We start from the raw sequence: 26,668 nt of genomic DNA, 5'->3' as shown, positions 1-26,668 counted from the left end.
CGGGACATTGCCAATTGTCACCAAAAAGTTGCGAAATTGCAAATAAAGACACAAAACTAATCAAAATTTTATAAAATAGCTGTTTTCAATCTCCAAGTTTGAAAAGATTTATTTCAGAATAAGTTCGTTTGTGGAGATTCGAGAATTCCGAATATTTTTTCTCATTAATCGATTGAAATTTATTTTTATATCTCCCCCTCAACCTTTTCCCTCAAATGAAAGAAAAAAGGCTGCAACTAGAACATTTTCAAATATTTGTTTATAGTTTCACTTGGTGCTCTGAATGTGTTTATTCTACATTCACAGGCCATATCTACGTTTTATTTAATAGTTAGATATTGAGTAAAATCTATTAATTATATTGAATTAACTTATTCACACACACGCAGCTGCTTGTCAAATGTGAAAAGCAGCAGGCTTCTGACAAAAAAAAAAAGTTTAATGAGCATTCTACTCTGTATAGTTTATGTATATTGAGGAACACCACTAAAATATTTCAAAATCCTTCAACTCACTTTTGACAATTCAAATGCTGTCAATGCGTGTACCGTAATATTCAGAGAAAATACTAAAATATATATAAATATATTTATTATTCGTATACGATTATCACTGGAAATGACGTCAACTTATAGTTATTGAGCTATGAAAATTACCTGTGTCTACATTTTTGACGAAAATAATAAATTCAAGCATTCTAGTAAACTCTTTGAATATATAACGGAAAAAACCGGGACATTTTTGTAAAAACGTCAGAATGGCCAGAAAAACAGAAAAAAACCAGGAATGCTAAGAGATACGGGATGTATGGTTACCCTTGTTTACGCATGACAAATATGTGAAATGAATATTCTTAGTTTTGTTTTAACTATCACAATATAATTTATGAATTGGAAAATAATCTCAATCCTTAATTTCAAAAAAGAATAAAAATTCAAGTAGGCTACGTTGAAAATGCGTGAAAAACGGGACATTTTACAAAAAAGTCGGAATGGTATATAAGTGAAAATACAGATAAATCTAGGCTGACTATATTGGCTCGTAAAAAATACGGGATGCTCAGCGTGATACTCCCAGTTTTTTCCGTTTTCTGTCATCCTGACTTTTTTCTGCAAAAATGTCCTGGTTTTTCACGTATTTTCAAAGAAGCCAACTTTACTTTTCATTCTTCAAATCGATTATTAAAATTATCGTCCCACCTCAAAAATGACATTGCAATACGACTATAACATGTGTTTTGCCGGATCGAATTCTTTTAAAATATTAATAACTAAATAAATTTAAGCACCATGACCATTTAATGCGTCTTCAGGTAATCTACATGATCTAATAAAGGGGGAAAATAAAATCTTATCCTTATATAAGGGGTTGTTATATTTTTAATTTATTTTTGAAAAAGGGGAAGATCACTTTTCACTCTCGACTCGTCATAAGTTTTTAGTTCGGTGCTTCAATTTATTTTAAAAATTTGATGCATCACATTAATGTCTATGGGAATATGAATAATTAAAATAATATGAAGCTGCAATAAAATCCATGCAATTTCATAATTTTTTTCTTTTAACTGTTTATCTTGCCTTTTTGTTTTGTTCATCATTATGATAGATCCGGGACATTTCGAAAGTGTTTCAGGCCCGTGGGCGCTCGTCTTAAGCTTTACATGAGGAATTTTGATTTCTGAATCAGTTCTGAGGTGCTCGAGCACCTTCTGACAGGGCCGTAGCTAGGATTTTTTCCACCCGGGGCAAACAGCATTTTGCCGCCCCTGTGCCTCAAAGTACTGGAAGTGCTCGAGCGTCCTCCGCCACTGTGTATTTATGGGTTTGCTGCCTGTAGGCTGTACAAATTTCGCCACCCTTCTTCCGTTCCACTCTTATATTCTTGAATACGTATTTTACTGGTAATATATGCCGCCCATCCGAACTTTCCGCTATGTAGATGTATTGACAAAAAAAATATTAAAAAATAAAAAAACTTTTTTTACCAGCCGCGATGTCATCGCTCTGGCCTATAGTATTTAGGAAAATAATCACTTGGGCTGTTTTTTTCCCTCTTCATTTTGTACCAATTACTTTGCTTTTAAAGTGGTATATGTACGAAAATTTGACAAAAAAGTTTCGAATTGAATTTGAAATCTAAAATTGTGTTTGTGTTCGAGTTTTTGCCTGGAATGGAGAAATATTTCTACAATATTTTAATATAAACAGCTGAAAGGCATTATATATGCTAATGTTTTGCATATATAATGTTTTTCGCAAAAAAAGTCAGATTTTTTCAAACAACGTTTGTTCAAGTGTCTATAAACATTGTCTTTCTCTCAGCACTGAGGTATAACATACTTTGGCATAATTTTTTTAAAATTAAAATGCCGAGAAGAAATTTTGTGGCACAAGATATGGGTAAATTTTGGTTATTTTTGTAAAAGGTTCCATGTTGTTGAAGTTAATATTCGAAAACTAATAACTACTAAAATTGTAAAAGCTCTCGTTCAATTGTATAAATATATCCAAAGAATTTGAGGTAAAAAAATCGAGTTCCTAAAGTGAATAGTAAATTTTTAAATTATTTTTAAAAACGGGGATGTTTCTCATAGGAAAGCATGGGAAGCCACGGTTTGTTTGGGCTTACTTGGTCCCTTTAATAGAGCGATCACTGGCTTCATCTGGCAACCCAGATTCCTCATGCTTTCTCAACGGAGGCGCTGGTCGCGTCACCTCCTGTTATTCTTTTCTCCATGGATCTTAGCAATAGTTGGCACTTTTGCATCATTTTTGGCAAATACGGGACATGGCAAATTAATTTGCCATGTCCCGTATTTTTCTCGGGGAAATATGGTCAGCCGAATGATACCGAGCTTCGAAATCATTGAGAAGAAATATAAGCTTTATTTCTCCTCTAAGTTCGAAATACGGGAAAATACGGTACATTGCCAATCAAAACAGATGCCAAAAGAAAGCAAAGCTGCCAACTCATGCTAAAATCACAGAAAAATCGCTAATTGCTGGAAATGGAGCGCTGCTACTGCAAATTCCAATGAATTAAAATAAAAACATGACACAAAAATATGAGAGGAATGTTATTTGTAGTCGTTATGCAATTTCTGAGTTGGGAAAATAATTTTAATGTGGTTTGAATAAAAAATGAAGGGGAAAAAAGTCGAGTTGGTTTCGTTGAAAATACGTGAAAAACCGGGACTGTCTCAGGTGATACGGGACGTATGGCCACATGGAGCAGATCTAAAAAATACGGGCGGTATAGTCGTCTCATTTCTCCTCTAAGGTTGAAACTGCTCCATGTGTTTTATATTTTGTAAACAAAAGTTTCAGCTTATATCACACCTTTTTTGAAATTGACCCACAATTTATGAACGGTAAGTAGTCAACATCGCACAGATTGACCCTAAGACGGGATGAGTATTTTAAAATTTGTTTCTTTAATATTAATTCAAAAATCTTTCCGATGTTTGAAAAAAAGAAAGGAAAAAAAAGTTTCATGTTTTTTAAAGCAGAATTTTATTTATGTGAACTAATGCAGCATAAATGAAAATGAGGAGGGGGAAATTAAAGAAATATATAACAAAAATTGATGTATGCAAATACTGAAGCTAAATATAGATATCGGCTTCATTTTCAAAATGTAGGGAAATATTTTTCTCGAAATGTATATACAGGGCATATACATACATCCCAATATTACAATATTGCCTGGTTCCATTTGAGGTGTTCAGAATACAAGTGGTGCAAGTCCAAAAATTAAAAAAAATCGTAAATTTAGTTTTAGCACATTTTACAGGTTTATTCTGAGCACTAGTGAAATAAGCCCACCGTTTAACTGTTTGAAAATAAAACTTAATTGAATTTGAAAAATATGTATTGGTTTTGTTATTTACATATTACATTAAGAATAGATATCTAAAAACAGTTTTTATGGACTTTCACCACTTGTATTCTGATCGCCTCATTTGTGCATTAATTCCCAGTATGAGGTAAATTAGGATCTATATCTTAAATATGTGCTACATGCCTAGCATCGTTGCAAACTTATTCACAGAATGCTGCAGAGTGTATGTAACATGAGCACTATGGGTTGTGAAGGTTAGACAACTGTTTCTCGAAATAGGCGATATTGTCCTGTTTTGAAGGGTGATGGAACAGATCCGAGGGATAATAGAAGCTAGAAATACAACATGAGATCTTATGGATTGGCTTAGCCATGGGAAATCGATAACTTATTTTTTCTGAGTGGAAAATTGATTGGAAAAATGAGTGTGAGAGATTCTTGATTAGACAAAAAACAAAAACCTGTCGCAAGTGCCATGAAGCATTTAAAAACGCTCCATGACAGAAGAAGTTTGAAGATAATTTTTCAAGGTACCGTGTGTAATCTTCAAAACGTGTATACTTGTGTATAAGCCGACTCCTTCACTTCAGGATTACCGAAATTGCAATAAATTGAAAACTCCTGTATAAGCCAACCCCTAAAAATCAGCTCATTTTAGAGGAAAAGAAAATTGTTTGTCTAAAATGTAAACTAATTCATACTTGTAATAAAACATTTTAAATAAAATATTTACAGTTAAAATATTTTTAAGCAATAAAAGTTACAATGAAAAATGATTCAAACTTTCTAAACCCTTTTAGACCAACAAATATGTAGGTTGCTTTTTCTCGTTGTAGAATTTTTTCTTTTGCCCACAGGGAGTTAAGTCCTGGCTTAAAGGATTATGTTAATTCTGAGTTAGAAATGTAGTAGCCTAAATATGAACTTTGGTGGTTTCATCAGAGGGCAGGAATTACAGTTGAACTTTCAGGGGTTTTAAGATGGCTTCCAGAAAAAAGTGCCTCTGGGAAAAGTGTGATTCATTACATAAAATTTAGTAATAAAATTCTGGAAAACTTTTTATGTGAAGATAAATATACCCTGCATCATCTTGGCTGAAAAAACTTTGAACAAAATAAATTATTGGGATTTTTCTCCCATTAGTTCTGAATTTCATCAATTAGATTTTTTTCTCTCATTAATTCTGTTCTGAATTTTCATTGGTGAGTAGATATTTTTTAGTATTTCTATACATTCTGTAATTATGCATGAATCTTTGAATGCCAATTCCCCCTTCCCCTAAAAATAGCCTATATAAAATCAGGTCAAAGGAGCCCCAAAATTATTTTCTCACCGGACTCTGCATCTGATAAGATAGCCCTGATCCCAGAAAACATATTTTCTTTACTGTGTGTGATTGAAAAAGAATCACATTTTTCACCACTTATCACCAGAAATGAATCCAAATGATAAATTTTTCCCTTATAAAGAAAAATTTATATATTTTTCTCTTTAGGTGGTTCACAAATTCAATGTAGGAGACGGTTCAATATATTTAGAGATGGGTATCTGGACTTCATATCAAAATGTATGGCTGCAAACTGAAAAGTTTAGAACTATGTATGATTGATTAATATTGCCTAATTTTCTACAGAAAAATGTAAGTAGCCTATTGTTTTGATGATATAAGATATATATTGCTATATTATCCTATATGATATAAAAATTATTGTAGATTAGGAAGTATTATTTAGATTTTTTTCTTTCCTCGATATTTTGTAGGTTAAAAAAAGCATTATTTTAGATTGCTCTAAGATATAAAAGTTACCACAAAAATAATTGGAATCTTTTCCTCCACTCATTCATTCGCCTGACACTTTATCACTCAGTGATAACATTTTCCTGTTATATGAATGTGTCGCGAGGGTGGATCACGACATTTATTAATTTAAAATAAATTAAACAATACATTACACATTGACAAACACGAAAACATAACGTTTGTGCCGCAAATAAACGTTTAATCACATTTTAAGTGTTTCAAAATATATTAAAGATCATTAATCAAATATAATTAAACATTTTGAAGAAATATTCAGTTGTGATTTAAACCAAGATTAAATGAAATCAATAACTAAAATATTTCACAAAAATGGAAAGAAAAGATTATATGGGATTTGGGAATATGCCACTTAGAATGCCATATACACATACTAAAATAAATTGGACTCACCAAAGTACTGCTAATCACCATTTCCTCCCTTGCTGTCAGAGTCAGGCCAAAAAAAAAGCTTTTAATTACATTTTTAAAAGGAGTCTCCTGCTCAAGAATTACGAGCACCCAGGGAACTACTTATATGCGAACCCTTACACATGCAAAGCTGCAAAATAGGGATTCTACATTACAAAAGAAAAAAAAGATCTAATGTGATTGATTAATTGAGTTGTGAGAATGAAATGATATCTACATTTATGTTTTAATGTCTGGGTGCCAATCAGTATAAACTAAAGTCGTGGTGCACTAGTTTTAATCATGCAGAGTAGAACCTCGTTTATCCGAATATCAATTTTACTAACAACTCAGCCAATCAAACACCTTTTCAACCTAACTAATTTTCAGTTTCCTATAGTCAATGATGCTCAACAGTTGGTATTTTCGTGGCACTTGAGAATCCTCTTTCCTTTATTTTGTATATTATTTGTATTTATGTGTGCTGTTTTGCAATTAAAAAAAAACAAAAAAACTGTACCTGTGAGCTATAGATGTAAGTAGGGGTAGATCCGGGTACAGTGTATGTAGTTATAAATGATTGACAAGCAAACAAACCTGTGAATAGGAGCAGATTTAGAGCTGTCATCTTTTTTTTTTGTCTGACGAATTATCTTATTCCTTTGTGGATTATTATTCAATTTATTCCTTTGTGTAAACACTTTTCACTTTTTCGAACACTTTTTGGTCCCGATGTGTTCGGATAATCAAGGCTCTACTGTATGTGAAAAAGTCTTAAGCAAGAGATGAATTGAAAGCAAAGAAAAGTGTGCTTCTCTGTGATTAAAATGAGAATAATTCTACCTGTGCCATTTCAGAAGTTTTAATATTTCAAAGGAGAAAAGGACAAATCACGACATAATACCAGCAAAATTATGTGTAATGGTACCAGAAAAGGACATATTTTAAAGGGGATCATGACAAATGACTACTGTGGATTCAGGGCGATGTGTCGGAAGGGATGACTAATTGTGTAGGTTTGTTAAATCTTCCTGTACTTTACAGGACAGACCAATTTTTTTCATATCATTTGGCTTTGGGGGGGGGGGAATCTCCCCTTATATATGCTCCTGATAATTGCTCGTGCAATTGTAAAATATCAATAATTTTCTGAAATAATGTTGATTCAAAGTATCTACAAATACAGTGAATCCTGCTGAAAACCATCATGAAAAAACAAGTGGGAAAATGCTTTAAACAGGAAATGTTAATGGAAATTAGAGTTGGGACAACAAAAATAAGTTGTGCTAAGTGAGAAAATATTCCAAGTGGGAACGTTATAAGTGAGATTGACTTATTTATATAATTTTGTTTCATTAATTCATTCTCTTTTCATTTAGCTTAAAATGGAGAGAGCAGGGGATGATGATTTTTGGCTTGCTTCCAATAATAAAGGTTTTGATTTTGGTGATAATACTTCTGTGAGTTTTTTTTATAGCATCACAAAGTCTATAATGTTTTTAAGTTCTAATAATAACTAAATTAATATGCTACAAATGCGTGACATGAATTATATTATTTGGAAAGCATTGTTCCTTTTAATGCTAAATTGTTTTTTTTAAAGATGGTAACCTAGCATAATACGTTTTTAAATTTTTGATTTGTATATGCAGTTGAATCACATTAAATTTGACCACCATTTTATATCCAAAAAACTGTTTTAGGCAGTCTGGGGTGGCCAGATGGTTTGGAAGTGATACAATACATTTTTTTTTGTACTGTTATATAAAAATGAATTTGATTTGATTTGAAAAAAAAAAAAAAAAAAAGAGTTGCTACACTAATCAAGATATGAGCAGTCCATTCAGTAGCCATTAGGAGGAGTGAAAGATAAATTTTTCAGTTTCTAAAAATGAGAACTTTTTGAGTAGAAAGGTATCCAAATTCTATTAAGACATTTTACTCTATTGTCTAGACATAGTCTATTAGCTGGTGCTGTATTGGTAATATTTTATGTATAGAGTAAAAAAGCTGATGATAGAGACAGATCGAAATCCAAACAGAGTGAAAGACTAAAATCAGCAGAATGTCCTTAACATGCAGATATCTCAAATTAATGCTAAAATTTCTAGTCTAACCAAAGATATCATTGAAGAACAAGCAAGATATGTTTGATCTGCTGATGAAAATTACAAGTTTCAAGTATAGCAATAAAGTTAACTCAAGAGATTTGAGAAGCATTGTGGACTGTCTTGATACATATTCATCTGGTTGGCCAAAAGGAAATTAGAAAGTAGTCAATAAAATGCTCTGCAATCAGCCTTTCAGTATTTAGTAGAAAAGTAAAAGATCCTCAGGTGCTTCAATTTTTTTATTAATAATGATGAAGAAAAATAGTATCTTCCTTTTAAAAAGATGTTAAGACCACTGTCTCCCTTTTCTCATATGCTAACCTTATTTTCATATCAATAGTGCCTTAGCACCATATTTGAGAGCTTCATAAATCATTTGATGCAGTTATTTTCAGTAAAGTTTTGTTTGTAAGGATAGCACTACTAGACAGAAGGTTATCTAAGATCAAACAAGTTAAGATCTTTGCTTTCAAATTTTGTGGAGTATCCTTGTGAGCTATATTTACAGCCAAGAATACAATGGTGTTGAGTAGCTGAGAAGTGCTATTCAAGAACAGCTGGAAACACTTGTGCAAAGGCATTTTGAAGAAACTTAGACATTCTATAGAAATTGAGGATGATTCAAGTAATCAACAAGAAAGAAAATGCTTGAAATTTCAGTTTCATGCCAAAATGTATACTGTCCACATTTTTATTTCATTTCACATTTTTATTTTATTTTGCCTTGTTCATAGAAGTAAATCAAATTAATCACAATAACCATCAATTTCAAATGTTTCTTTATTTTGCAAATTATTACTCTAATGCAGCTGTTCTCGAACTATTTGAGATATAGATGGCAGCACTGAAAAATCAGACACAACACTAGATATGCATACTTAGATACCCACCCTTTGTTCCAGACTGCCACAAATCTCTGTAACAGGATAAGTCTGGTGGTAGAGTCCTGGGATTCATTCAGTGGTTCTCAAACTTTTGTCACCTGGGGCTCCCTTACTCAATTTATGATTCATCTGTAACTCCCCAGTATAGTTCAGTGAATATTTTCACTTATAAAAGAACCACTTCAAAGCATAAATAGGCATACAAATAATATCTCCAGTTCGCTATGATGCACCTTTAATAAACACTGCTCTAATGGTATTTATTGAAATATTTTCAGAGGTTTTTCTGTCTCATATTTTTCTCACTTTGTTCACTTTTTTTGCCTGACCTTAAAGTTTTTTCCACTTAATATAATTGTAAAAAAAATTAACCTTTTTCCTTCATTTTTAGTACTCAGCATTGTCAGAGCCTGTAACAAGTGCAGATTTTCAGAGAAAAGTTGGCCATGAAGAATCGGTGAAATTTCATGAAAAGAAGCAGAGAAGCATCGGAAGAGGAGGTATAATTATTTTACAAGCAGTGAATATAATTACTTTATGTATTACAAATCCAGCTTTCACTGTTGCAAACAATGAAGAAAAAAAATAAGTTAATGATTTTATCTAATTGTCAGTCATTTAAGCCTTATTAATCATTTAATTGTTTCATTTTTCTTTCCCTCATGTTAAAAGAATTCACCTTTTTTCTGAAAGTTACCAAAAATTGAGACATTAGCAAGGGAATAATATCAGTTATTTCCAGCACTGTGCAAAAACTCCAAGTAGTAGCATGACCTGAGTAAAGGCATTTTTTGAACGTCATAATTCATCTAAAAATTGACATGATAATGGTCATTATGTTCACTTTGAAGATGTCAACTGTACGTGAAAAAATTACTACATGCAAATACTTGGACTTTTGGGAGATAGATGCCACATTCAAGGAGAAAAAAAATAGATGAATGCTTCTGCAGTCAGGATTTGAACCTTGACTCAGAGTTCTTCAGTGTTCAACACTGACGCCTTTACCAAATGCACTATCACAGCAGTACTCATGTACAATGCTATTATGACATGATTTACATAAAACATACATAACAAGTAACTTTATTTCCTCCATTCATTGTTGAACAATGCTGAATGCAGTTATTTTTGCCTTTTTTATATTTTTTATATTAATGCGATTTCAGTCTTAAAAAAATTGTTTAATGTGATGTTCATTATATTGACAATGTGCCTGTCTGCAACACTTGATCAATTTTATCCCACGGATGAAATTTTTTTCTTGCCTCCAAACTCAAGAAGCTTATTTCTCTCAATGGATCAAGGTGTTATCTCAAACTGTTCAACGTGTTTAACATGTGACTTTCATTTGCACAGAATTTAGAGAATATAGTATTTTTTAGGGAGCAGATTACAGTCATAGGAAATTACCATGATGGTACACTCATAGCATCAGAAGATTAGACCTGTGGTACTCGACTTAATCTTCATGTAAAAATTCTCATTTTCGTATAAATTTGTGTGTGCTCGGACGTATGACGATTTATCCATATCTGTGGATAAAATGTTTGTATTAAACATAGGGATCAACAATCCTGAATTTAGATATTTTCTAAATAATTGCATAATAAAAGCAGTAGCCATACACTTTGACCTAGGCATCGATATAGACCAGAGCCTTTCAGTGTCCAGCTATATAAGAAAAATTGTGAACAAAAGCAACTTTTTTGCTTACATGATAAGGTGCTATTCAAATTGCGACAGTGCAACTCTAATGTGTGCCTTCAATACTTTTGTTTGACTGATTCTTGAGCACGCATCGCCAGTGTCAAACCCTCTTTTGATTGGTGGCATTGGACAAATTGAAAAAAAAACAACACAAAAGTGTTTCACAAAGTGCCTGCCTAGTTTCCTGAATGACTGTAACTCTTGGGGCAACATTGTCTCAAATAGCAAGACTGATCAATGACTTGAGACTGCTGTATAAAGTTCACTGTTCCAGACTCTGCCACGAAGCTGGGCTGGACGAGATCTTGGCAACGGGATAAGTCCAGTGGCGAAGTTCTGGTGTTCATTCTCACACATTCGTTGTATAAAGTTCATGAACTCTCATACCAGAAGTCACTAGCTGTGCATATGTATTCCATTTGCAAGAAGGAACCAACTACAATATTCATTTTTATGTCGTGCTGGCAGAGCTTGGAATAACCTTCCATCCGATCTTGTTTCTACGCTGACTTACACATTATTTTGGAAAAGACTATAAAATTTTGACATTAGTTTCTTGATCAGATACCCATTTTAATTTAATGTCCCCCCTCCCATGTATATACAGTATGTTCTTATTTGCTCCTTTTCTTTTGATTTTTATCATACTTTTTCTTTTTTTCTTCCCCGCAATGTAAGTGCAACCAGCCTTTTGTGGATGTAAATAAATAACTAATTCAAATTAGGAATTTATTTATTTATTTGAATAAATAAATGCCAAAAAATACTGGGATTGCTTGTTCACTCACGGCTCAGATGCAACAGTTTTACCTATGAAGTTATATAAACAGTCCCTAATGCAGGAAGTTTTAAAATCTGCCGTTTAGAAAAAAAAGAGGCTTGCTTTAAAACTAGAAACAAATGAGGTATCAAATACTTGTTCCTTAGCCAAAAATCGCTACCCACTGTAATGATTAATATTCAATCATAGATGTGCACCCCAATCTCCATATACAGTGCCACATATAGTCTTTGTTATCGAATCGCTAAAACCTGTTTGTGCAAGTAATCTTTTATCTTTGCAAGCATATAAAGAAATAATCAAACTAGAATAGTCTCTTTTTCTCTGTTTCCACAAAGCCCTCGGGTTTCCACTTTTGGTGGGTTCTCGCATTAGAAAAAATACATTTTATTGAAAGAAAGAGTGAGAACAAAAACATTTTAGAGAGGTTAATCAATTCTTAGTTAAACACTATTATATTATCGTTCTGCCTTAGCAAAGAGGAAATTATCACATCAAAAACTCTTTTGATAAAAAATTAGAGCTATTCCAATAAAATGGTGGTCCCTGTGTTAAAAATGTGACGCTTATGATAGTTTTTTTCTTGTGAAGTAGAGTTATAGTGAGAGAATTATATATTGATAAGCTACTTCAAATGAAAAATAATGTTTAGTGCAAAATATATATATATCTGTAATTGAAAAAAATTGCATAAATAATAAACATATTCTGTTACTTGATTGTTATGATTGATTTTTTAAATCACTACTTTTCATTTCAGGTTTATCTTCACGCATTACCCATTCAGAATCTTTTAAGAATTCATTGCTCCAGGGAAATATTTTACAACCTAGTCAGAAAGTGAATATTTTTGCAATTATATTTTAAAGTCTAGTCTTTTCTTAGCATATGCAAATAGTACTTCAACTTTCTCCTAACATTGTGGACATGCTTAACTATTTACAGGTACATACATAAGCCAGAAGCATATGTGGGAAGGAGGGAAGGGTGTTCAAAAATTTGGGTTTGAAGAAACAAAATTTAAAAAATTCAAAAATATTTTTTTCGCAAACAACTTTTTTCAAAGTTGGTGCGTGTCTATATATGATGAACAAAAGCTAGATATACTTTTATACATAATTTAAAGCACAACTAAAATTTAACAATTCTCTAGATTTTCCTTGTATTTGGCATTGGTGAATTAAAGCCTATAACATATTTAACATTCACTGTGAATTACACTCATGTCCATAAATTAAGGATAATGCCAGCTCTGGCAAATAAAGGTTCAGAAACAAAACAAACGTTACTTATTCATAAAGCCCATTTATTAAACGAAAGATAAAGAACAAAAGCCATGGTGCATGTATGATACCATTGATAAAAACTACGTTTTTTGCTCCCTGGAGCAATTGTAAAAAATATCTCCTTTACAAAAACTTACTATTACATGGTTGGTATGATGGTTAATACATTGTATGTCTCCCATGCGATGAAATACAGTCCGTACAACGCCTAGGCATGCTGAGTATCAAATTATCGATCTGATCTTGGGGAAGATCACTCCACTCAGCAAGCAATGCTCTCCGAAGTTCCGGTACACATGTAGGAGGTGGTTGACGGGCTGCAACTCGTCGGCCAAGCCTGTCCCACACATGCTCTATCGGATTCAAGTCAGGTGAGAATGCTGGCCATTCCATACAGGTTATATTCTCAGATTCAAGGCATTCGTTTACGATGTTTGCTCGGTGAGGACGGGCGTTGTCATCCATAAACACACATTCTGCGCCCATGGCACCCCCTAAACAAACGTACATGTTGTTCCAGAATGATGTCCTGATAAATTTGGGCTTTCATGGTTCCAGTTTGAACATGCAGATTTGTCGTGGAACCCAGTATTATTCCACCCAAATGAGCAATGCTGCACCACCGTAACGGTGTCGTTCAATGATGTTGTCTTGGTGGTAACGGGTACCTGGCGTTCTCCATATGAAAGTCTGACGTGAATCAGACTGCAAGCTAAACCTGGACTCGTCGGAAAACATCACACAAGCCCACTGTGACGATGTCCACATTGCATGTTCTCTATTCCAGGTTAATCGCTGCCGACAGTGAGTTGCCGTGAGCGGAACACATCTGACAGGCCTGCGAGCATATAGACCAATATCTCCCAAACGTCTGTACATGGTTTGCCTTGAAACTGTGGTACCCGTGGCTGCAGATAGCTGACGAGACAGGTCGGATGCTGTGCTCCGTCTGCTTCTTTTGGCAGTTACTGCCAAATACCGGTCTTCATTCGGCGTTGTAACTCGGGGGTGACCTGTACTGTAACGTCTACTGACATTTCCGTTATCTTGGAATCGTTGCCAAAGCCTAGAGATGACACTTTGGGCAATTCCAAGTTCCTCGGATACTTCCATCTGAGTACGCCCACATTCCAGGCGGCCGATAATTCTACCACATAAAAAATCATCCACATGCATCATCTGTGTCATAACTATTCGCTTATGGCACTGAGCGCCTTACAGAACTCTTGTGAACAATTTCACTTCTTTGCCACCATTCCTTATATACCCCCCTCTTACACTCTCGTCATTGCGATGTACTATCGGCATCATCTGGTGGCTTCCTGAAATTTGCATATCATTCTTGCAGATGTGTGTGATAATTCTACAGGTGAAATTTCTACTTTAGATTTTGATTTCCGTGTGATTCTGAATTATCCCTAATTTATGGGCATGAGTGTATATGAATGCCCAAATTTTGAATTTGTTAAGTTCAATTCTTCGACACCAAAACTGCACATTCCCATTCAATACAGGATGTATCACCGAAATATATATAAATAACATAACACAAAATGTAAGTGGATAATTCAAGTGACACTAATCGCTTTTAACTTCAGGCATCCCTACATTGTAATGAAATTTTGCTTTGCTTTTTTCGTCACTGGTTCAACAATCTCTACAAAGTAGGCATTCAGAAGAGGTGCAGGCATAACTGTCTATTGTTCTATATTTAATTTAATCATTTATTGAAAAAAACACATTTGCAATTCCAAATTGTTTGAACAGAGTATTTGATGACCCTTTTTCTTTGAGAAATGCACTCAATCTGTGCATGTTCAGAGCAGTTTGCAATGGTTTTTAATTCTTCAAGAAACATTGACAAGATATCTTGCTTCCTTAAAAGCCTCTTGTTTTAGCATTGACAAGCTCAGATATTTTGTAAAGTTGATTTCTCAATGGAACTTTTTTTCAATTTCAAAAATTGCATCTCTTAAAATTTTTTAACTTGTCTTTAGTGTCAATCACCACAATTAAATATTTGAGAAATAACTTTTGTCATTCATTTTTAACTTTTGAGTAAGACCTTGATTCAGGGGACTTGAACATTTATTAGTATGAAAATGAGTTTGATTTATTTCTGGTCTGAAATTTGATAATGAGCAGCATGAGGTTCAACTATGAGTTTTTTTCTGAGAAGACTCATAAGATGGTTTTATAAGCAGTTTAAGAATTTAATTATGGTGACAAATGGAGCAAAGTGTGACAAAGATTTTCTATTCCATCAACTCAGATTTTTAAAACTGACATTAAAAGTAGTTTGACTTGAAAGTGAAAGACATTTTACCAAGGTTTAACTGCATATTTTTTATGTATATTTTAACAAAAAATTAAAGTCAATTTATCAGAGATATTATCCCTGTACTTATTATACAACTGTGCTAATTAAGAATATATCCATTTTAACTAAGAACCAAGTAGTGAATGTTGTAAAGAATTAACATGTGAAAAACAGTAGTTTGATTCACTTATTTCAATGTTCACTGCAAAGTTTTGTTTCCACAAGACCTACCAACTTTCTTTACTTTATTCTCCTCTTATAACCAAAGCTTATTAATCACATCTCTGGCATTTCTCTCACACTTGAACTTTGACACACCAGCTTTTCATTAAACATGCCTACATTTTATCAACAGAAAACTGTGCTACATCTGTGGGAGTTTGCTGAGAGATTGTCACTCATATTTTTATTTTTCTATCATTTTTTGACTACTTTTAGTTGATGGAATCTTTTTTTCTTCTCCTTTTTTAGTGAAATTGATGTAGCTCATGTTTTCCACTGAAAATGTTCATATTTGAAAACATATCTGTTAATTTTTATTTCTTCAATTTAATCAATTATTTATTAGACAAGCTCACACACATATTTTTCATAGGAATTGAAGCCACATAAAGGGAAAACAACCCCAGAGCAAACAATATGGAATATGATATTTGGCCTAGTAAGTTTCTTTAATCTCTTATTTATTCTGATTAATATGATCTTTTTAAGAAAAATATGTGACATCCATATTTGTTATGGGCATCTTTTTTTCAGCTGCCTCGTTGGGTATTTTGCCTGTTGTGGCCTTGTATTTATTATTAAAAAAATAATTTTTTTTTTTTTTTTTTTTTTTTTGCGTATGACTAAGAAAAACCAGGTATTAGATAAAACTTGGATTAAAAACAAATGAAGGGTTCGGCTGAAAGATTGTCTATGTTACATTTTTTGAGAAATCAGGTTTTTGACTGAATAAAATTCTATGTAGCTTCTGTTACACGTCCCTTATGTAAGTTCCTGCAGAAACGAACAAATGTGTTTGCTATGCCATTTTCATAGCTGCAATCATGAATTCTATACTTGGAACAATGGTCAATATCGCCATTGCATTCATTGTTTTTTTCAGTTGCCTTCCCATGTAGGCCACATATGAGTTTGATGAGAATAATGGTGTATGTTATTTGTTACTTCCATGCAAATAAGGTGGTTGCCTAATTCAGCAATAATTTTATTCTCTCCTCTAAAGTTTAAAAAAACCATGTAGACCAAATCCATAATGGCCTAACCTTTCAAATACTGAGAAGTACCATTGAAACCTCTTTGTAATGTGATGTATTTTAAAATTTATGTATTTACAATGCTTTATTTCCAAATCGAGTTATTCATTTATTCAAGCAGTTGTATTTGAGATTAATTAATAATGATTATCATGATTCAATTTCATAAATTTTCTTTTCTAACAAATAAGAATTATTGTCTGGAACAACACAAGGCAATGAGTGAAAAAGTAGCCTTGCTCAATGCTGCAATAAAGAGCAATGATGGAAATACAATTATAGCTGTAAGTATGAAAAAATAATTTGTTACCATACCATTTAGTTTATCTACAATTGTTTTCTGCATTTTCTCATTCACAAGGCTGTGCTTTCACCCAGTGGTCCCCAAAGTGTGCATATGCACCCAGTATTCCAAAGTGACCCCTAGTTCATTATGCGACCCCAGGGTTGCAATACGATATGAAAGATGCACATTCTGTCCTAACTTGTGGCTGTGTTTGATGACACCTTCCTCTGGACTCAAAGCCGAAAAACATGTGGGTAGTTTGAAATCTCATAATAAAACAGTTCTGCTAACTAAATATCGAAAAATAATTTGAGTTTATTCATCTCTGATTATGGGAATTAATGCACATTTATTGAAAAAAAATCATGAATGCCGCAGAAATTGCGACACATTGTCACCGTATGGGGGGGGGGGGGGTTCACGCTTCAAAAAGTTTGAGAACCACTGCTTTAAAACCCTTTCCGGCACAGTGTCTTCATAGGGAAACTACCTGTTTACAATGTTTTCTGTAGGTTTTGGAAAAATGACTGCCCTTGAAAGGGTTAACACTAGAATGACGGAAGCAGTCATTTTGACTGCAAAGCTACTTTGATGTGCAATTACACCCAAACAGTTTGCTGCAGGTTATTGAAATTTCATCTTGTTAAGGCTCTTGAACTCCTTAAATGTAATTGTTGCTTACTTTAGTAGTGGAAAAATGGAATTTTACTTAGAATGATGGTAGCTGTCAGAATCAGACCAGTATACTGATATATAACTAATATGACTTATTAACTATAAAACATGCTGAAACAGTCTTCTTATGCAAACATTAATATTGAGGGAGAACATATGTTCTTTCATGGTGTGTGCTTTTCTCCAATACATATTTTGTATCATTCAGGGATACACCTTTGAAGAAGCTCGTTGTTGTATGTTATTCAATTCATTTAGCATTTTTATCAATCTTTGTGCTTTTACTGCATTGTATTCTTTGGTACAAATGTTGTACAAAAAAATTTTAATTTTTCATGATTTTACCCATGGACGGGTCTCCATCCCGGAGGCAGAGACGATTCTTATCATTTTTTGTTTCTTCCCATGGTAAATTCACTATGGGGAGGCAGGGCCTCACCAGAGATCCCAGCCTAGAGGCTTTGCTGGATGATGTGGACACCCATTATTTTACCACATATCATGCTTTCGACTGAGCAAAAACATAATTCTACAGGTAGTATGTAGAGAAAATCAAGATCTCGAGTACCATGCACACACAAAATTGAAATCGAGCACAAAGGAAATTTCTTCCAGAAATCATGAAATTTTATTAGTCTACCAATGAGTGTTGTTGTTTTCGATAAAATTAATTCATTCAGAGCACAATGTGATCTGCATCAAAAGCTGTGTCACATATGTATTTTACATTGCTCAGGATTTAGCGGCAATTCATGGTTTTTTCATTCGCACTTGCAGTCTCTTTGCAAATTTCTTGCATGTGTTACACTTCAAACCTTGTCAGTGGACTGCCAACGGAAAATGAAGCCACAAATTACAAAAGCTGAAAAAATTGTAGCCAAACCTCTTTCTAAAGTGACAAAACACTGGATTAGTCTTTGTCATAACATGCCCTTTTGTCCAAAATTAAAAAAAAATTGGTAGGCCTACATGTACACAAGGGTTTATTACAAAAATAAGTCAGAGATTGAATAGATACTGTTTTAAGAAGTTTTGATAAAGAAAAATAATTGATGTTGATTTTTTGCTATTGCGGTCAAAGTAACTGCACCAAGTGAAATTACAAAATGACTATCAGTGAAATTTTTGAACAATATAACATTATTAACCACCTTACAATCAAAGGATGAAAAATTTCATCGTAACACCAGTGGATTGAATTCAAACAAGCTCGCTCTGTTTTCTTTCTTCTTGCCTGATCACCCCAAAGCTTTGTTTCAACCTTACAATTTTTTTCTTTCTTTTTAGTGATTTTTTTCGTCACTTATGATGTATCATTTTTATAAGAGTGAAAGAGAACAGGGAGAGGGAAAAGAAATCTCACTTTGTACCTACATTCATATAACCTTATCTTTAATACTGTCTTACTCTGTTATTAGTGTTTTTTTTCTTCATTTTTCTATTGAGCGGTTATGTTAGGGCACAAGGTTACTATATTTATTTCCGATTCGTCAAATACAGAGCATCCAAATTTCTTGCCAATTCGCTTGTAAGGGTATGTAGTCATCATTTTTGAGAAGAAAATGTGCCTCATGAAGTCAACTAGAGAAAACTTAGTGCATACTCATTTACTTATTCAACACAACTAGAGTTTTGAATATTTTTTTTTTGTAGTTTTTTTCTAGGATCGCTCCTGAATCAATTTCACCAGAGACTAGGAAGAAAGTAAAAGCATTATTGATCCCTTGGCACATAAAAACATAAGAGGTCGTCATGATTCATGGCATATCTAAAGCAAAGTTATAGTTGAGCAACACACATACTAATTATTCATACTGTTGTGCATCGAAAAAAAATCGGATAAAAAGCTGTTATTTGGTATTGCAAAACAAAGAAAAAAAAAAATTAATGGGAGAAAAATGTCTTGGTTTTGTGAATCAACGTTTTTACTTTAGATGAAGAAAGAGTTGCGATTTTTTTATAGGTTTTTATCAGTTAAATACTTCACTAATTTGCAAAATTGGCCTTATTTTAAAATTTAGAGCCTTTGAATTGCAAATTAAGCTAAAGTGAGATAAAGTGATCAAAACCTATGAAATTTATTTGTGTAATGAACTATCACTTTATGTAGCTTAATTATCGTAGTTTTTTTACTACCTAACCAATTTGTTTTATTTCTTCATCTAGTCTATCCTTCATCTCCGGAAAACATTGAAGAAGTCACTTTTTCATACTCAGATTATAGATAAACCAGCTGCTGTTGATCATTATCTTCATTATTTGAAAATGAATAATGAGCTTGATGAACTTACTGACATATACCTGTGAGTTGTTTTTATACATATATTTGAGATTTAATAAATTAAAAAAATGACTAAAATCAAGAAATAGAATTAGGATTCAGTCAAATATTTTATCTATTTTCCCATCTTCTTACTCTAAATTTAAATCAAAATTTTTATTTATTTAGCTCAGAAATAGCAATGTTGTTATGATACAGTGCTTAAAACCATTTTTCAATACTTTATACTGTTTCCCCTTCAAAAACATTGCTAAACACACCGTATGTACTCATGTATAAGTTGACTTCCCACTTCAGGACCACCAAAACTGCAATAAATTGAAAACCTGTGTATAAATGACTCCAAAGACTCTGTGCATTTTAGAGAAAAAAAATCTTATATTTTCATGCAAAATGAATAGCTTGCGGAAATTTACAATAGGAAATGATTCAAACTTTTTAATCCGTTTCTTCTGAGTCTCCAAGCTCATCGTAATCCATCAGATCATCATAGAGGGTGCTGCATCTTAGTTTTTATCAGCCACTATATGATGGAAGTAATTGCAGAATAGTGATTTTATGCCCCGTTTGGGTATAGGGTTAGCTGTGCTGTATTATTATGGCTTTTGCATGGAGGAAGCTGATGGAGTTCCGCCCAGTGGCATAGGAAAAATCTTTAATTAATAATAATTGAATAATCTTTGGTATTTTTAAATTAAAAGATTGCCATTAGAAATCCTTGAAAAATTCTGTCCTGCTAAAGATCTCCACCTGTGGGCTGAATATAACATGTGGAGGCCCTGGCTATACAGTCTTATCGCTTTACATTCATAAAATTTATAGTCACATTTTAAAATGTATGAAGTGCAGATAAAAATCCATTTCTATGGATACATCAGAGAAAGGATTCATCAGTTTAAAAAAATCTAATGATATCCCATGAATGTGAATATCACTTTAAGTTTATGTACCGGCTTGTGGGGCCCTGATTTGGGAGGTACTGGTGGGTCTGGTGCTCAGGCACTGGGTCAGGTGAAGGTGCTGAATTCATCCTTCAAATGATTATTAACCCTTTATCTTTTGACGGTACTTTAAAATACCACTAATTTTATAACCTCTAACATTCCTTACGTACGTTGTTGGGTGGTAGTATTTTGAAGTGTAAAAAGACTGTATAACTACTTTATAATTAGTAGATGATAACATAAGTGTGGGACTAGTTTTTTTGAGTATGTTAATTAATAAAATTCAGTTTGATGTTTCACTTCTGTAAAAGTATTTACTAAATTGCACAGAAGTGTAATGTAGTTAGGGTATCAATGCACTGTCACTGTCAATCACTGATAGATTGTGTCTTCATAGCAACAAACACATGATAAAATTGCATATTTCACATTTATTATCTCACATTTCAGTATCAGATGTTTCAGCAATGTCATGTGATTTGTTTGATATAAATCTCTATTATAAATTTAGGCCATCTGAAGGTGGTGTAGTACATGTTATTACTAGATACTATATGATATAGCACTTCATTTCTTTAAATATAGCAGTGATTGACTACCGGGCGGAGATCCAGGGAAATGTGTTGGCAGGGGCAATTTATTGGTATAAATAATACCAACATATTTATAATTTATTGGTATCATACTATTTGAATGTTGGGAGGGGCTATCGCCCAAATCGCTCTCCTCTGGATCTGCGCTTGTTGACTACTCATCTTTATGTCTCTTTTATGGGAAATAGCAATTTATATGAAAACATTAAATTAATTTTCAGAATGCTGGGTAAAGCAGAAGACGCTGCTGTGAGTGTTTTTTTGAAATATTATTTTATATCAAATTTTCTGATTGTTTGTGTTAAAATACAATAGTTAATACTTGTTTTATTGCATGGGGCACCTAGAGTCACCCACTTTCAATTGGCATAAGGATGGCGATCTGCCATATATTTCAAATCTTTATCATGATTTTAAATCAGTTAGTATTCAGTGAAATGCTCATAGCTGTCTAACAATTAATTGAGCATCAGTGACAACAGGAGACAACCGATACTTGGAGATGAATATTGATTAATACTATACAGTGCAGTGCAAAAGTTTAGACACTTATGAAATTTGCTCTTAAATCAGAAAGAAACCGAATTATTGAATAATAAAAGATTATCAGATACCTTTCTCTCCCTCTAAATTTTTTTTTCCAACATTTGAATATCAAAAACAGTGCTGTAATTCGTAATGAAAATTAGTTTTTAGAGTAAAATTCAAGTTTGAGAAAGTTTAGAAGCAATAAAAAATTTTCTCTATTGATTGTCAAAATATGCAAATTTGTTACAAATGATATCACTGCTGTTCAGTATTTATGTTCTCCACTTTATAGCATCAGTTGTTTAAGATGCTGCTAGCTACGGAAGAACAGTTCTGAAGAAGTAAGCCTAATACAAAAGTTAAAATGGGAAGGGAACTGTCACGGTAATTGCAGCTATCTTACTATATTCTAAAGTTTCCATCTTCTTTTCTGGGTTTCAAAATTTCATCCAAACACTTCTAATAGTCAATTCAGGTGGCACGCTTAAAAGAGTCTTATTCTTGGTATGTTTTATTCAAGTTTTCTCATTTTTCAATTTTTAACACACTTTGTGTATATCTATTTTTGTGTTTTTAACTCATTTGTTATTTCATATTTTGATTCTTATTGTATTTTGCCATTTTTGCTGTTTGACTTCCAAAGCTTGTTTTTCGCAAAAATGTTGGGGGAACTGATGGTAATTTTATGCCTATTAGGTTTACCATCATTAGAAACATTTTTGCAGTTTGGAGCAATGTGGGGGGTTCCCCCTTGAGAACGATTTCCTCATTGATCTATATTTTTCCTTTTTACAATTTTTCAATAACTTCTCATCTTTCGCCTTTTCATAATATTTAATTTCAGGTTATGTGTATAAAGCAGCCTTTTGTGGCGCGATACTCTAACTTTTGAAATTTTTCATTGAAATCTGTTTTTGTTTTATTTTTTTAATTTTTCTCTTTGATGCATACTATATATATATATACAGGGTGATTATAAAAAAACTATCAAATACAAATAAATACAAATACAAATACAACGCCACAACAGGCAAATTGCCCAACGAGGTGGCTGACCTAAGAACATCATGGATCCCCGAGCCCCTACCTACTACTGCTACACCACACATGCACCCCCCCCCCCGCGGAACCCCCCAACGAATCGGTAAATGCAGGAATGTGCGTGTACGTGTAGTGCAACCTGACGTATAGTTTGTTTCTGTGGAATGCTTGTTATGTGTAGTGCTGTCATCTGCCCCCAGTTTTACTAACTATGAGTGAAGTGTTATGGTTGAATGATTTACCGTTGTAGGACTGTTGCTCTCTGTGGCGAGACTTTTTAACGGGGAGATCAGCTCGCATTTGCGCCTTGAAGTTGGGAACCACAGAAAACCAACTTCAGCCGACCACCACTGTGGGGTTCGAACCCGGATCCTCGCATCACGAGTCCGGCACTATAACCACTCGACCACCACAGCATTGACATATGGGCCCCTAACTATCATACCATTCACAGAAACTGAATGAAATTTTGAGGTATGCGCTCAAGAATGATATGGACAACAACAGTGTCACTCTAACTGTTACGGTTACAGTGAGAAAATTTCGAAAATATCAAATGGCAACACCAAGTTTTTTGTATTGGAATGCGATCTCCATACTGAAAAACATTAAATAGCATTGGAATGGCACCTGTAGCACAAAAATCCCCGGAGCTAGGCAAGGAAAAAGTAAAAAGGACTTTGCCGTGCACCAGAGCATTAATGTTCGTTTCATTCGTCACACCGTTTCTTCGGCTAAAACCCCTGCCTGATTAGTCCTCCACAAGGTCATGTGGAAAATTTGTGAAACACAATAAAATGCTTTATTTTATGCTGCTTCTCTGTCCTTATTGGTTGTCCTCACTTTTAGCCTATCTACCGCCGGTGATTTTCATGCTACAGTTGCCGTTCGAACGCTATTTAGGGGTTTTCACAATGGAGATCACATTCCAATACAAAAAACTTGGTGTTGCCATTTGATATTTTCGAAATTTTCTCATTGTAACCGTAATTGTTAGAGTGACACTGTTGTTTTCCATATCATTCTTGAGCGCATACATCCAAATACATTATGCCAAAATTTCATTCAGTTTCTGTGAATGGTATGATAGTTAGGGGCCCATATGTCGGGATAGTTTTTTATAATCACCCTGTATATTGCAAAACAAGAAGCAGTTCGACGGCAAACACAGATTTATTTACAGAACAGCAATTTACAAGTATTTTACAACCTAATCAGAGAACTAACAACTTTCTCGCAAAGTTAAATCACAACTGACTTTTCATAAAGTCTCTCTCTATTCGAGCCTGGAATCTTGTTAGCGCCACACTATTTATAACCCTGGTAGGAACTTCGAGAAATAGAATGTTCTACAAAATTCTATTTTACAGTTTCCAAGTTGGCAGCGCCACCATATGGAGGTGTGGGAACTACTGTCTGGAGGGGCGGGACCTTCTGAAATGTTCTCACCAATTGCATCCCTCTCTGATAAACAAAAACCGGTATCAAATCTCGTTGCCAACAGAAGATTGCGATAAAGAATTGCGCCATCTATCGTTCATAGTTTGTAACACTATATTTCTCACAAAAAAAGTAGCCAGGAGAAGGAAATTTAATAAAAACACTTGCCTCTTTTTTTCTTCTGAATAAATGTAATTTCTGAAGTTTTTCAATTTCTAATTGATTTAAAAGAAAATTTGAGCTATGACTACATTTCTCTTAACCTTTCCAACATCGATTTGCTCAAGTCCTACAACACTAGTTGCCATCTATGTTTTCCAAATGTCACAAATGGGGAAAAGCTAGGAAAATTTTCCATTTGGGTATAAACTTGATAATAATATTTAAAATTATATACAAAATAATATTCTAGTCCTAAAAATATAATTATTGAAAATAAGAATATATTTTTGTTTTAAGATTAGAAAGAGAACACAATTTAGGACCAGTTTTGTGAGAATGACCCATATCTTTCTATACTGCTTGCTTATTTTATAAAAAGCATCTCTGTTTTATATCAAAATAGAACTTAGTGTCCTATATCTCTGTGTAGTGTTGCAAATTGTATTGTAAACAGAAAATTAATAGTTAGAGCCCAGAAGTTTAGGCAATAAAATGGTCGAAATAGGCGGGCAAAAAGGCACTAAAAATGCCTAAAATAGGCACTAAAAAAGGCATTTATAATTTTTGGGAGGAAGAAGAAATAACTAAAAACAAAGGTATTAAGTGTTCAAAAGCCAGCTTAAAAAATTGGTTCCACTTAATCTGTCTGTTGTTTTAATTATAGTTTATAATAACTGCATTATTATCCAAGTTCCATTGATTTCAAGCCCAAACATAAAATGTTACTAGACCCTCAGGATTAGACCAATTCCAGGACCACCATTACCAGGCGCAGAGTCGGTAGAGAAAATGATCTGTGGGGCTCCCTCGAGTTGTGAATAATTCTTGTTTATTTGTTGCATTATTTGGAATAATCATTATTATTTCTATAGTTGAAACATGGCTATCTTGTTCTATTTTTGTAGAAAGATTTTTTTTTCATATTTACCACATATGTGGGACTCCTTCAAGCACAGGACCCTGGGTGGGTGCATCTGCCAAATGCCCCTGAGGGCCACTCTGGTCAATTTAATCGAATACTTAATATGTATGTTTAATAAATAGCCATGGTTGTTTGCAGTGCATTTATGGTGCAAAAAAATAAAATCAAAACAACATGAGCCCCTGAGCTCTGTCTGCTCTTACCCCGCCTTGTGTGAGCCATGACGTCTTTTCAAGACCTCTTGGGGCAATCATTGGTCCTCTGTACACATACAACACAGTCCAATGCCTGAGCGAGACATATTATGTGAAGCCTGTGGGAAAACAAATTTCTAATTTTCCTCTGCTTTTCTAACAATGGCTGTGTTCATCTGATACAAAATCATTCACATCTAACACCACTCTGCAAAGTTAATGCATGCCTCTCAAAGTAAAGTTAATGCATGCCAACACCAATGTCTTAGATCACTTGGTTGTGTTTAAATGGGGCTGGAAAGGGAGGGTGTGTGCTTTCTGATAAAATTAATACTGAGTATTGGAAAATTTTAAAAAGAGCAATTCTTTTGAAGTTCTCAATGCCCAAAATATCCAAGTTTTACAGATTATGGCCTCTGAAATTCACTAATAAACTTAAAACTATGTTAAAATAGGTATTTATGGCACAAAAATTTCAAAAAAGGAATTTTTACCAAAAAAGTTTGAAAATAGGCAAAAAAAAGGAATTTATGGAATTTTGCCTGAACTTCCGGGCTCTATTAATAGTATTATTCGAATATTGAAATATATGAGCATAGAGCCATTTACCTCCAGCATACAGATATAAAATTGATATTTTTCTTTGTTATGTGGAGCGTGAACTGCAGACTCTAGTAATCCCAGTTTTAAATCAGAGGTAGAGCTTGCATTTGGCTGTTTTTTCTTTTTTTAAACATGACAATAACGTCTTGATAGACTAAGCATCAGGAGATACCACAACAGATTAATCCAAACATGTTCTGCTATTGCCACAAACTGGCATAGTACTGGGCTCTCATTTCTGAGGATTCAGGTTCAAACCCTGTTGATGGCTGATGTTGGTTTTCTGCAGTTTTCCAACTTTGAGGTGTGAATACGATCACGTCTCCTACTTGAAAAAAGTCGTCTTGCAGACCTCCAACACAATATACTTACATAACTAGAAAAATCCTAGCACTTGCCATTTTCACTTCAATCTATGGAAGACAGATGGCAGCACCAGTATAACATGAAACAAGCATAACTTTGGCAACATAAATATATTAGGGTTGCGCATATGCATACACATTCCGGAATGCACCAATTTGTTAAAAATTCCACAGTATAGCACATTTGTAAACCACTGAAACAATGAGACGTAAAGTAGAGAGCAAGAGACATCTGCA

The 26,668-nt window shown here is 33.6% G+C and overlaps 1 protein-coding gene across 2 annotated transcripts in view; it reads left to right on the top strand.

The window, feature by feature from the left end:
• Positions 1-3,232: 3,232 nt before the first annotated feature.
• LOC149065724 (spermatogenesis-defective protein 39 homolog) overlaps positions 3,233-26,668 on the top strand; it is a 41,698-nt gene continuing 18,262 nt past the window's right edge. The window contains exons 1-9 of one of the 2 annotated variants that reach the window (XM_089253508.1): positions 3,233-3,370; positions 5,336-5,479; positions 7,429-7,509; positions 9,436-9,544; positions 12,296-12,375; positions 15,737-15,802; positions 16,589-16,681; positions 19,525-19,661; positions 21,398-21,425. In XM_089253508.1, coding sequence (XP_089109634.1) covers positions 7,435-7,509; positions 9,436-9,544; positions 12,296-12,375; positions 15,737-15,802; positions 16,589-16,681; positions 19,525-19,661; positions 21,398-21,425 — 588 coding nt within the window. In that variant the 5' untranslated portion in view covers positions 3,233-3,370; positions 5,336-5,479; positions 7,429-7,434. Of the gene's footprint in view, positions 3,371-5,335; positions 5,480-7,428; positions 7,510-9,435; positions 9,545-12,295; positions 12,376-15,736; positions 15,803-16,588; positions 16,682-19,524; positions 19,662-21,397; positions 21,426-26,668 lie in introns of those variants that run through there. The other variant, XM_089253509.1, reaches the window with a different exon arrangement.

This window comes from Pholcus phalangioides, unplaced genomic scaffold, assembly GCF_987345545.1.
Source record: "Pholcus phalangioides strain wild (caught in Gottingen) unplaced genomic scaffold, Ppha-v1.0 ptg000039l_1, whole genome shotgun sequence".
NCBI lineage: Eukaryota > Metazoa > Arthropoda > Arachnida > Araneae > Pholcidae > Pholcus > Pholcus phalangioides.
Note: the sequence above shows the minus strand (reverse complement) of the source record. Positions and strands in the feature narration are given on the sequence as shown.